At 39.0% G+C, this 13,533-nt stretch overlaps 1 protein-coding gene and 1 long non-coding RNA gene across 15 annotated transcripts in view; both read right to left on the bottom strand.

Annotated features, from left to right (window-relative positions):
* LOC105241731 overlaps positions 1-5,331 on the bottom strand; it is a 246,563-nt gene extending 241,232 nt beyond the window's left edge. For 3 of the 11 annotated variants that reach the window (XR_004621900.1, XR_004621901.1, XR_004621903.1), the window contains exon 1: positions 5,165-5,322. This is a non-coding gene — a long non-coding RNA (uncharacterized LOC105241731). Of the gene's footprint in view, positions 1-5,164 lie in introns of all 11 variants that reach the window. The other 8 variants (XR_004621896.1, XR_004621897.1, XR_002144474.2 and 5 more) reach the window with 6 other exon arrangements.
* A 4,075-nt stretch (positions 5,332-9,406) lies between these two features.
* The window catches only part of MSR1 (macrophage scavenger receptor 1), a 76,006-nt gene continuing 71,879 nt past the window's right edge, over positions 9,407-13,533 (bottom strand). For 2 of the 4 annotated variants that reach the window (XM_002928609.4, XM_011236450.3), the window contains one exon: positions 9,407-11,551. In XM_002928609.4, the coding sequence (XP_002928655.1) occupies positions 11,418-11,551 (134 nt within the window). In that variant the 3' untranslated portion in view covers positions 9,407-11,417. The remainder of the gene's footprint in view (positions 11,552-13,533) is intronic. The other 2 variants (XM_034647482.1, XM_034647483.1) reach the window with 2 other exon arrangements.

The raw sequence follows: 13,533 nt of genomic DNA, 5'->3' as shown, positions 1-13,533 counted from the left end.
GCTACTCTGCCTTCCTGATAAATGCTCAGAAATTGCAAATGCTGAGAAACCAACAGTTTTCTTTCTCTCTTTTGCATTTCTAATTAGATCCAGTGTCTTCTATCCATTTCCATCTTATGAAAGATATTGATTCCGAGATGCCACCATTATTATTTGAGAGAACACTCAGCTAGAGAAAAAGTTTTATAATTAAGTTGTTATATTTATTTATAGTCGTCTACTATTTAAGCTGTAAACTGTTTTCCATTAGTTTTAATTTGTGCAAATGTGCTGTGAGGAGTCACAAAGTGTTCAGAGAGCCCAGTTAATAGTGCCTGGTACCCACACTCAGGAAAGGTTATGGCTCCTCAGCTAAGCAGATACCTGAGTCATTTAAATGCTTATCTTAAAGTTCAAAAATGAAATTATTACCCCATAGAGACATTAACACAGTGCTTAGATAAAGGGTATGATAGGAAAGCAATGAATGATACTTTATATGAACAAAAACCTTTTTATGGTCTATTAACCATTCTGTGCTTGAACTAGTAGTTACTCACATTGTCTTGTAAATGGAGCATTGTTCAGAAGCACTGGTCTGCGATGTTATGTGTTACATTACCAGTAGAATAAAGTGATAAAGGAGTCGAACTACTTTCAAATGATAGCTGGAGAGATACTGCAGGATCAAGGTGTGTGAGAGTGATGGGGTGGGTGAAGAGAGCTCCGTCCCTTTTGAATGCTGAGATAAAGAGGATGGATAATCCACTGGGGTCCAAATAATAAGTTACAAAATCAGAGATCAGGATAGAGGAAATTGATGTAAGCAAGGGAACACTCAGGTTTACTGGCCCAGAGGCACCCACTGGACTGAAACAGAGACGTTGCTGGCAGGGACTACCTGGGACCATACACTGCCAGCAAGGTCCTGGAAAGCCTTTGTGCCGGGATTATGGCCTCACTCTGATTTGATATCACACCTGCTTGATGGAGATTGAGTTTCTAATGTGTGTTCAGCCTTTTTTCAACAACTACCCAGACTGAGTCACTAAAAGCAAAAGAGACTATCAATTTGCTCACGCCTTCCGCAGATTATGAATAATGAGCTCCTAGATCTAGCACTGTGGTGATTCTTCCTGTCCATCTCTTGTTTAACTGTTATATTTTACTCATTTTTGTTTTCCTCATAGAACCCAGATAAATGCTTGCCTATTTTGAGTTCTTAATAAATGTTTAGTGGTGTTCTCTCTTCAAAACTAAACTGTAAGAGTAGCAGCTCATAACAGATCTTCTCAGAGTAACTCTATTGGGTCAACGTTGGTCAGATTTAAAGAAAAGTAAGACTCCTTGGTGAGGGACATAGCAAAAGAAAGATGAAATAAAATGATCTGTGAGGGATAATTAACAGGCATCGGGCACTACGTCAGAGCCTGAGAAGAAAGAGCAAGCGGTAGGTATCTGAGAAGCAAAGGGGAAGTAAGGTCAACCAAGAAGACATTCCCAATGGTAGGGGACTTCAACAACAGGGACACTTACTATTTGGTTCTGAGTTATTGGGAATCTTACCGGTTTCTTTGAAATCTCAGGCTCTGTGTTTGTGATATTTTGGGTATGATGGAATTCAAATGGTGTCCATAATGAGGCAATGAAGGAAAAGAAATGTATTCTTCAAACTCTAAGATGAATCCTAAATTTAACGAATTCAGAGAAAGCAGGTTGGGGAACCCTGGGTTGAACTTAGGTAAAGCCTTAGTTCTGATTGTTCTCTCCAGTAAAATTCCTGCCCAGACTGGGAGGGATGGACTTAGGTCTCCCTCTACTGGTAGAGAAGGAAATGAATCCATTTAATGTAAATGTAAATGATTTAATTTTAAAACATTTCCCAGTTCCAAGAACATTAGAACAAAGAGAAATTGTCTATAAGCCACATCTTCCCATTTTGTAATTCAGTATGGATCTGGCATGAAAATAATATATATCCGGATCATAAAGAACTTCTGATCGCCATAAAAACACATTTATAATCCCTCAAAATGACGAATTCCTTAAATTAGCATCCTACTATGCAATTTCATGTCCTAAAAGTGTATTTTTTGAGACGCTAGAGCTTGGAAGCCAGAATTTCAACAACCACAAATTAGATAGAACTCTGTCCATCAACCTTGTTATTAAAGGTTTTAATAAAGTCCCCTTCACTATTTTGATGTTGAGAAACCCTTCTTTCTAAATGATTTCTTATATAATACCAACCTTTAAAAATTATCCTCAAGTGCTCTCACATTATTTTATGGATTTGAACCAGAAGTCTGTAAGTACTTTTTTTACCCACATATATACAGGTAAGACAACTGATGATTGTGGATTGAGGTTTACGGAGTTAAAACCCCTATCTGGTGGAAGCAGCCCCAAACTCACATCTGACCAGAAGACCTAAACAATAGGAGGTACTGGTAAGTGAGAGAGGAATCGGCAATCACAGCCTGTGCCAAAAATTCTTTTCCTAAAGCTTTCCACACAAAACTGTGCCTTCAATAGGCCAAGGTGGGCCTTGCTTAAGCCTTTTAAGCAAAATATGGAAATTAAAGCAGCGTCTCTATTACTAATGAGGCAGGCACCTGGTAATGTCATAACATGAATTATACAATAAAGCAAGGTAATTATGCCACAGTGATTAATCAAAACCAGTAAGAAACTTATATTATCATATATTAAAAATTTATCCTATACACATAATTTTATACTCAGAATTATACCAAGCTAGACTCATGCCTTGAGTGTGAAATAGAGTCAAGTTTTTTCTGCTTCTCTCTCACCTTCTCTTCCTGGACAGCAATAATAATAATAATGCTAATTTAAATGTTAGGCTGTGGGGTACCAGGGTGGCTCAGTCTGTTAAGCAGCTGCCTTTGGCTCAGGTCATGACCCCAGTGTCCTGTGATCAAGTCCTGCATCTGGCTCGCTGCTCAGCGGGAGCCTGCTTCTGCCTCTGCCTCTGCCTGCTGCTCCCCCTGCTTGTGCTCTCTCTCTCTGTGTCAAATAAATAAATAAAATCTTAAAAAAAAAACAACCCAAAAAGCTATTAGGCTGTGCAGCTTCCACAGATTTTCATATCCGATTCTAATTTTATCTTAACAGTGACACTGAAGTAGGAGTCAAGGTGTAAATGTATTATTTTGAAGATAAAAAAAATGTTAAAGCATAGAAAGTGCCATTGGCTTACTTAATTTCATGCTAATCAACAGGGGCATCAGGTCCAGACTTAGTGACCTGCTTTAATCTGTGGAGCAATAGAGAGCATTATCGGTTTCAGTTTAAATAAACCCATAATCGAGCTAATGGATGCCTGGTATTACGTACCACCAGTCCCTCAAGTCTGCATATAACCAGCTTTTCTTCTAGCCAGGATCGTCACTAGATATATCACTTCCCTTTCCTCGACTTTGCAGTGGTTCCCAGATGCCTCTTAAATTCAATTAAAATCTCCCGAGTTGGAGTTTTTTTCTTGGAGCAATCGGCTTGTTTTCAGCTCGTCATGTTCTCTTCAGGTTGGTCAAATTTTATCCTTCTGTGGCCCTGCTTATAAAATCTCTGTGGCAAACCACATTTTTCTCCTTCAGATCATAACCACTTCCTTAAGAAGGGCTCAAGTTTCTGCCCTTCTGCTTTCGGGTTTGTTACTTCTCTGTAACTTTCCACAGCCCGCCCGGGGTGAGCCAGTGCTGTGTCAGATGCTGGCTGACCCACGATGAGTGAGTGGTTTGGATTAAGTCCTTGGCAGGCGATCTCGAGGACTGGCCAGTTTTAGTCTAACAGCTTTTAAATTAAACCCCAAGCCTTTTCTGGAGAGGAGGAAAGTAAAGAAACAGGGAAAGAACTATGTAAAGAGAAAAAAGGGATTACTAGGAAAGGGCTTAAAACTTTGGAAGGCAGAGCAGGCAGATTCATCTGGGAGTATTTTGGCCAATGCTTCTTGATCTGGGATTTCTGCGAGGGCTCTGCTTAGGATCAGTCTCTGTGAAAATTCCTCTTTCTCTCCCCTTTTTCTTTCTCGGGACTCCTGTGGTTGTCAAGAGCTGAGTGTCTCTACCAGGCAAGCCAAGTACCACTCAGGAGGCCTTGGAAACATTCTCTTATTGTTTTATGTGGTTTTCAGTTTATAAGATCATTCCTTCACTAAATTAGACTAAGCTGATTGACACAGCATTTCTCCCTATTCTGAGTAAATGAAAAGTTCTAGATACATAGTGGACTCTCTATATACAGGGCATTCTTATAGCTTTGACTTGAATGAAGCCATGATGTTGGGGGGAGGGGGTCTCAGAGTCACATCAAAATGAAAAGGAAACAGTCTTGAAAACAAAACCACTTCAAAGTAATTGTTTCTTTTCTTTTCTTTTCTTTTTTTTTAACACTGTCGAATGTGGAGAGGCTAGTAAATAGGAGGCCTGCCTGAAAATGAGTCACTTCCGACCAGTCAGTAATTCACGTTCACTTCTGGTCCTGACAAGCACACCCTGAGTTAGCGAAGTCACATAGAATCATTCACACTTCCTGTGTTCGGGTGTAAGGATTTCCCTAAAGAATGTGCTGGCAGCATGAGACAGAGCCGGGACAGAGGGGTCTTCCCCTCCAGGCCGCTACACTGACCACATCCTACAGCTTCCTAATAAATATCAGCCTTTTTCCTGAAATAACACAGCTCTCCTTATTCGAGTAGAAGGCACTTGGCAAATAATAACGAATTAAGTTCATTTTTACAAGAAGAGCATAAGCCACAGAGAATGTTAGGCCTTTGTGCTTTATCTTAATATGACATAATTTCTCAATATCAAAGAAAATATTGTAATTCTATTTTAAAATGAAAAACAACAAGAAATGCTTTTCTGGTGTCTCTATGTGAGCATACGTCAAGTTTATGGGTGGATATCTTCCCCAGATATAATTTGAGTACACAGTCACTGGTAGGAAGTTTTTATGATAAATTTATTCCCTTAAAGTTCTTGATCCCCTCACTACGGCAATGTGGAACGAAACTGTTTTTGAGTAGGATTTCAATTTAGAACTTGAATGCTAAGATAAATATAATTGTCTGCCACTACAGTTCCACAACCCTTTTCTCCCCCAACTCATTTGTTACCTCATTTCTTTAGCATAAGATGTTTAAAAATAACACAAACCGACCTACCTCCTCGTTCAAAATTTTCAGCATAGAATGAAGAGATGATTAACACATTTGCTGTTCTTCGGATCTCTCTTTCTCTCCCTCCCTCCTTTCCCTCTTTTCTCTTGTTTGAAACCCTCGCAGGTTATCCTTTTTATCCCCAATCAGTCTGGCAGCTGACTTCCCTAACAGCTGCTTAGTCACGATAGTAGCTGTTTTCAATGTATTCTGCCATAGAACCCTTAGAATGGGACAATTCTATGCCATTTGACAAAAGAAAATAAATGAACAATTTATGTCAGAAATTTTATCAGTCTTTTTAGCGTAGTGTTGCAAGCATGAAGCAATCGGAGAGGTTTTCTGGAAAAAAACAAAACGAAACAAAACCCAGCAATGTTTTACAGGTTTGAGTGAACTTAACTGGCCCTAGGGACGTTCATAATGGATGACTAGCAAGTGTATTTCAGTGTTGTTTTTCTCCCTCACCTAAAACTCCTCTAGGCATGGAATTCTAAAGTTTTTCATTCAGGGAACCCCAAAGAGCTTTAAGGGTCACATTCAATTTCAGAGTTATTAAAGTAATACAGTCAATCCCCTCTTTAAAATTCTTGGTGCAGTTCACACTTTTGTAGAAAGACCTACAGCACAAAAGTTTGATACTTTATGTAACGGTTAAAACCTGCGTCTGTGTGTTTCAGTCTCAGAGAGCGTTGCCTTCAGAAAGCACAGTTCAGCAGCCAAAGTAATTGGAAATAATTTCAGTTTTTGCTTGTATGTTTTATAAACTGGAAGAGACCCCACATATCAAGCCCACAACTGCAATTATTAAATACCCTTATTCTTCTGTCCATTTTTCTGCCCAAGGCCACTGGCTCAAAATCCAGAGCTCCTCTTCCTTTTCTCCCTTTAAGAGGTTTGATCTTACACAATAGTGGATTGGGGTTGCTGGTTAAGTAGTCTGTGCAAGTCTTCTGTTTCAGTGCCTGGTGCTGCGTGCTCTGAAGTCAGCGGGGTCAGCAGCTGAGAAGGAAGTTGGACACAGACACAGAACAAGGGCAAACTGAAACCCACGCACATGAGCTGGAGCCTGCATTTCTTTCTCACTGCCTTAAAAAAAATAAATTTATTTGAGAGAGAAAGTGAGAGAGAGAGATCACGAGCAGGGGGAGGGTAGAGGGAGAAGCAGGCTCCCCACTGAGCGGGGAGCCCGATGCGGGGTTCGATACCAGGACCCCGGGATCATGACTTGAATCAAAGTCTCAACCAAAGGAGCCCCCCAGACGCCCCTTCTCACTGCCTTCAACTTGATGGTCCAGGTGGCCTGCCGGAGAAGGTGATGAGTTCCTCAAGGAGAGGACCATGTACCTGGCTCAGGAGTGAGAGGAACCCAAGGAGGCTCCAGAGGGCACTCTAGGAGCTCCAGGTTCTGCTGTCCTGCAAAGCTGGTGAGCCAGCAGAGGAGTGACCATCAGTGGAGACTCGTATCAGATCTTGCTGTCCCTGAAGTGACTTTCTGAACATGAACTGTGGCTGTGGCTAAGCTCCCACGCAAAACGTCTCGTGTGGTCCATGTTGAGCCAGAACAATGTAGGAAAGAGAATTCTGGGAAATGTAGTCCTAGTGAAGATGCTTTCCCTCCTCCTCTGTGTGTGTGTGTGTGTGTGTATACATACACATGTATGTATTTCTGGGACGCTATGCATAGTTTGGACCAGCAGATGATGTCCCATAGGTACCTTAGACTCTTTACTTTTCCTCAGTTTATTTTTCTTTCTGCTTCTCAGCTTCAGTAAGTTCAATTGTCCTATCTTTAGATTCGCTGATTCTTTCTTCTGCTTGTTCCTATCTGCTGCTAAACTCTTCCAGTGAATTTTTTCACATTGGTAATTGCACATTTTAGCTCCAAAATTTCTGTTTGGCTCTTTTTTCTTGTTTTGTAATTTCTATCTTTTTATTGATATCCTCATTTTAATACATTATTTCTGATGGCCTTGAGTTCTTAGTCTTTTTAAAAAAATCATATTTAAGCAGTTGTTTTATTTTGTTGAGTATGTCCAACCCTGGCTTCCTCAGGGACCATTTTCTGTCAGTTTATTTTGTTCTTTTCACTGGGTTACTTTCCTGTTTCTCTGTATGCTTTGTGATTTTTGGTCATTGTTGAAAATTGGACCTTTGAATATCATGTGGTAACCCCGGAAGGCAGATTATCCCCCTTCACTATGGTTTGTTCTATTTTTCTTCCTTGAAGGCTGTAGTAGTCTATTTGCTTAGTTACTTCCCTGAACTAATTTTGCGAAGACCGTGTTTCTTGTTGCAGGAGGTCACTGAAGTCTCTGTTGCTTAGCTTGTGTTCCACTAGTGTTTTTGAATGCCAGGAACTAGAAACCAAAAACAAGCCCCCCCCCCCCCCCCACCCAAAANAAAAAAAAAAAAACCACCACCGCATAACCAAACAAAGACAGTAACAACAGTAACAACAAAAGCCACCTGTCCTGGTGTTCGTAGATGCGCACGTATCTTGCCCTGGGCATGTGTACAGTTTTCTGCAGTCCTCTGTACACATGGCTTTTTAAAAATGTCCGAAGAAACTCTCTCTAGCTTTTGCTAACAGGCCTTGTGCAGTCTGTGGTAGGTCTCAACTGTAACCTTTGGACCCCGGCATATAAGGGTCCTTAATTCAGTTTGCAGAATTTTTGAGCAAGGCACGCTGCTTTTCCAGCTTGAGTTCCAAGTTAGGCACAACAGGGGTGGATGCAGGCTTGCATCAGTCCTTCAGGGAATCGTCCCAGGAGTGAGAACTGACACACACAAGCATTTGCAAAGAAGGTTTGCTCTGCGTCCTCTGGAATCGGGGATGAGGGTCCCCAACTAGGAACCTTGGCTGTGGCTGTCTCAAGACCAAATCCAGGAGTGGCTTAGGATAAGGGTGAGTAAAAATGCGACAAAACTTCCCTGCTGTCTGGAAATTGCCCTTCTCTTGACTCAGCATTTGCTTAGTTGCTGTAAAATTTTGACTGTTTTCCAGAGGCTGACAAGGCTGGTTCTGACAGTTCGTACTTGTTTCTCAATGTTTCTGTGGGGAATGAGCACGTGGAGCTGTCTATTCCACCATTTTGCTGATGTCATGCTCCTTAATTTTTTTTTTTGTTTGTTTAAGTAAATATTTGAAATAATCTATACCTAAAACAAGCCCTTTGTTAACAGATATCACAAGTGTAAAAATAACTTTAAATGATATAAACAAACTTCGAAACCTAAACTACTCCATAAAACAGAAGAGCTGATAACTCTCAGAAAGGAATAGTGTTCTGTTTTGTGATATTACAAGAAGATTGATTCGATGAAAGAAAACCATGTAAAAATCTGTTACCTGACATTCCACTAAAGAAAAAGCAGAGTTAAAAAAGTCAGGCTATATTGTGGTTATATGCTTGATAAAAACCTGTATCTAGTGCCAAACATATATTCCTAAAATTCCTACATTCCATTTCAATGTATTAAAAAATAGCTCAACATAAGGATCTCCTAATTGTACTTCCTGTGGAAACACTGTTAACTGTCTTCCTGACAGCCATTCGCTTGTCCCTGTTCTCTGCCAGAACCATGATTTCATTGAGTGAACATAGGCCCTTGACCTTTGTGAACCTTGAGCTTTCCCAACTCTGGAGCATGATAATTCTTACTGTTCTAATGCAACGATGGTCAGTTTGTATCTCTTGGCAGTGGTTGGTCTAGGCATGAGCATCATAGCAAGCCTGATCACACAGACAAAACTGAGGCTTCAAATGTTTCATTTCCCTCTTAATCACAAGCATTACTATATGATTTCTAAGAGGTATAAGCCTCAAGTGAATATTTTGAGTACAGACTACCATGGTTCATAATTTTTGGAAAAATTGTAAGTTTTTACTTGAAAATATTGATTCAGATAGCTGAGGGGAAATATGTTTGGCTCACAAATATCAACTGATATTATTTTCTATCTCCCTTTTCTTTAATTTTTTTTTTTTTAATGCACACTGCATTTATTTTGATGCTAGATGGCTAGACAAATGGAAAACAATTCCATTCCAATTCTGGTCGGGTGGTCTTTCTTTTTTCCTTCCCTCCTTCCCTCCCTCCCACCCTCCTTTCCTCCCTTTCATCCTTCCTCAAATCACTGCTTCTTGAAGGACTTAATGCAATTCACCATTTCAAAGGAAAGCTCCCAAATATAGTGGCACAGTTAAGCTCTTTTCTAGACTAGACAAAGTTTAGTAGAGTAACTCAATTACAAAAAGGGCTTTATTGGTTTTAAAGACACAAATGTCTGTATATAGGTGGAAAATCAGTATCCATATAGCCTACATCAATACAGCACGTGCAACCCATAGGCACTGATCCCAGACATCTCATATAGGCTGATATGCAATGGATTCTTTCTATTTTTAATTTTTTAAAGATTTTATTTGTCAGAGAGAGAGAGCATAAGTAGGGGGAGCAGCAGGCAGAGGGAGAAGCAGGCTCCCTGCTGAGCAAGGAGCCAATGCATGACTTGATCCCAGGACCCTGGGATCATGACCTGAGCCAAAGGCAGATGCTTAATGGACTGAACCACCCAGGTGTCCCTGCAAAGTATTCTTTTTAATACTATCTTGTTTACCATATGAAGGAAATACCCAGACAGTGCAACTGAGCCCAAGGAATTAATAACCAGCTGAATGTAGAGCCAGGGTTTAGAGACAGTTTGTCTAGATTGTGAGTCCATTCTCTTAGTCACAAAATTGCACTGGAGAATATCACTCATGTTTAACAAGCAGAAGAATGTAACATGATAAAAGGGCATCTTCAGCAGACCATTTCCAATAGTTCCAATTTCAAGAGAACATTTTTGCCTTTGCAAGTGAGAGGCAGGGAATCTACTCTCTGGTTACTATTTGTGAAGTGAGACTTCAGAAGTTGAAAAAAACACATAAGCCCATGTTTTTGCTTATCATCATGAAAGAAAGAAGAGTAGAGCCATTTCAGACTAGTACTACTTTCTAATCACATGCCCCTCTGGGTTGGCCTTAGGAAACTTGAAAAGTATATTCTTCTCTGGGCTAGATTATATTCGATTGGGCTCCAACAGCAATCACTGGTCTTTCTGCCTGTATACCTAGACAGCCAGGGACAGGCACTGGGTTCCAGGTGGCCTTCCACACTCTAAGATATACCCTGGTGATGGGCTGACCATTGGTAAGGTACTGTTTTGGCATGCTTAGGGTCACTGACCCTTGAGGGCTGCAGATCTCTCTTTCTTTTTCTTTCTGTCTCTTTCTGGTTGTAATTGTTGGTGGACTTCATGAAAGACTCCAAAGAAGGGTAGTTGACACTAGCTTCTGTGCTCAAGACATTTGCATGCTGTAATTTAAAGCGGAGTAATTTACATTTGAAAGTGTATTTACATTTTAAACACAGTCTCCTAGAAAGATAACAACTATTCAACTTAATTTAAAATGCACATCCAACTGAGCTCCATGTTGAAATAACATTTTTGATCCACCAATTATCAAGACACATATAGTGTTTTGTGCCTTTTCTCAGATGCACTGCTTTTTCTAACTTATGGTTCAGTAAAAACAAACAAAAACTGTCAATACATGACCATGTAAAATAACCACGTTGTTTTTCTTAATCATCATGTTATTACTGACCATGTGAAATCTCCTGCTAAGTTTTTCATCATGTCCAGAATATATCATGAGCATTTCTACCTAACAGCCAAGTCACTGCACATTCAGAGATCTCGATGGCCAGATAAAATGTTTCCTCAAAAAATGTGTATGGTTAGAGATTTCACAAACTTGGCACAAAAAACAAAACAAACAAAAAATCCCAAAGTTCTTCCCAATCCTCTCATTATTAAAGTAATTAAATTAAAAACCATTAAATAGATTACAAAGAAGACAAAAATGACAAAAACTGTCATCCTGTGAAGAGATCAACTGAAGCCAATGATTAGAAGGTGTTTCCATTATCACTGGCATCTGTAATCTAGAAGCTTTAAACTGCAGTCTGCTCCATTTGATGTATGTCATTATATTAGAAATTCCATTTAGAAACCCAAAGAGGTTGAAATGGTTCAAATATAGATATATGGCAAGCATGAAATTTTATCCAGTGTTTTTCAAAATATTCCTTTTCCTTAGACAAGATTCCTAATCTCTTAATTATTCACTGAACTGCTTTTAATGGAGCAAAATAATAAAATCATTTTGCAACAATGATTCATAAAGGCAAAAGAAAATAGGATACATTATAAAGTGCAAGTGACTCCAGCATCTTCAGCGTGTGAACAGCCTCTCACACCCCACTGTCTAATTGTACAGTCTTCAATAGATGATTCTCTCCCAAAACAAAATACTTCATTCAACCAAATTGGACCAGTACCTGCAAAAATCAGATACAAATGCGTTAGTAAGTATGGTTTTAGGGTTTATATTTGAGTGGGAAAAAAACCATTGATTAATACACTACTTTAATAATAAAGTGTCGATTATCATCTATATACAAGTTCTGTGCTTTCTGTTAGGATTCAAAAATTAATGTCCTGCCCCAGAAAACTTTATATTCTGTCAATATGTAAACTACTAAAGTACCAAGTACTAAGAGCGGTGACAAAGGTACATACACAGCTAAGTGAAATCATACATAAAACACTGATTGATTTTAACGGACTGGTTTTTATTTATTTCATTTTTTAAAAAAGATTTTATTTATTTATTTGAGAGAGAGAGAATGAGCATGGGAGGGGGAGGGTCAGAGGAAGAAGCAGACTCCCTGCTGAACAGGGGGCCTGATGTGGGACTCGATCCTAGGACTCCAGGATCATGACCTGAGCCAAAGGCAGTAGCTTAACCAACTGAGCCACCCAGGTGCCCTGGTTTTGTTTTTAGAAATAAGAAAGGAAATAAGTTTTACTGAGCATAGGTGTATGCCATGATCTGATGGTCTGAGGGCATCTGTATGAGGCATTCTCTGAAACGTTATGATATACTGGAGTTCTTTTCTTAGCTTCCAGGATTTTGCCATTTACATGTGCCTGGTTTACCAAATATATTATTTATTTTTAATTAAACTAAGACTAATACAATCAGCAAAGGACTTACAAACTATCCTGAAAGACCATGGATTATTAATTGCAAACACGGGTAGACAAAAACAAAATGGCAGAGCTAATACTCTTCATCTTGAACTCTTCCTCAGACACGTTAGAAGGGAAAATAGCTGTCTGCAGTAGGCTACCTGGGAGATATTTAGCCAACTAAATATGCAAACTTAACTGCCACTCTCAAGATAAAGACATTATTTTATCAATGAATACAAAAACAAGTGCTTTTTGAAAGGCATCCATGCATGCCAAGAAAAGTTCATTTTAAAAATAGTATTTGGAAATGTTTTTCTGGTATTCTCTAAAGATTTTCTGCATGTATCATATATAAAAGTTCCCCTTTTTTTTACACTTAAGACAGTTAGAAGTGGGACCTTTGAAAAACTTCTAAATGAAACATTGCATTGGGTTTTGTTAAATATATATCATGCAAACCTCCTGATGAGTTTTCAAGAACATTTCATGCCATCAAGAAACAGATGATTTAGCAGTAAACGTCAAGAAACCCCTTAGCAAGACTGGTGGGTGGTAAATAAATATCTTAATCCTGTCAGCATAGTCAATAATACATTTCTTCAATTTGGATCAATATGGCGTTGAAAGGTTCTCTTTTGGTCACAGAGCTATTGAAAACCTATTTAGAAATAACTTCAGCTCAGAAACAGACCTTGTATAGCTATGAAACAGTGTTAGATGAAGACTTTTTTTCCAAAGAGGCATCTATAATGGCATATATAATGACATTACTCTTGCTGACTTTTCAAATATTCTGTGAGTTCAATAAGCAAGAGTTAATGTACATGGCTGACGATGTGCATAATTATATAGTAGTATGTGCATATGTGAAAAAGATTAACAAATATTGGGAATTTTGTAACCACTATGTGGATAACATTTGACCTAACCTTAAAAAATGGACAGAGGTTTTCCATGTATAAAAAAGAAGTTATTCCATATAGTGGGGGCAGCATGAAAAGGCTTAATGTATCACAACAGTCAACGGTATCCTGGCATCTAAAACACAAAGTACATTAATGAGGGAAGAAGGACTCATTGGGAAGGCTGGATAGAAAGCCAGGGCCATGCTTTAAAATATTCAGAATTTTATATTATGTCACCAAAAGAAATGATGCCATCAGAGCTATATTTTAGAAATGTGTGTCTGACAGAAATGTGGAAGATGGATTAAAGAAAAAAATCTGTAAACCAGAAGGTGAGTTAATCTGATGTCTATGAAGAGATCTCTGAAGACTCATATTTT

This window comes from Ailuropoda melanoleuca, chromosome 18 (genome assembly GCF_002007445.2).
Source record: "Ailuropoda melanoleuca isolate Jingjing chromosome 18, ASM200744v2, whole genome shotgun sequence".
Classification (NCBI taxonomy): domain Eukaryota; kingdom Metazoa; phylum Chordata; class Mammalia; order Carnivora; family Ursidae; genus Ailuropoda; species Ailuropoda melanoleuca.
Note: the sequence above shows the minus strand (reverse complement) of the source record. Positions and strands in the feature narration are given on the sequence as shown.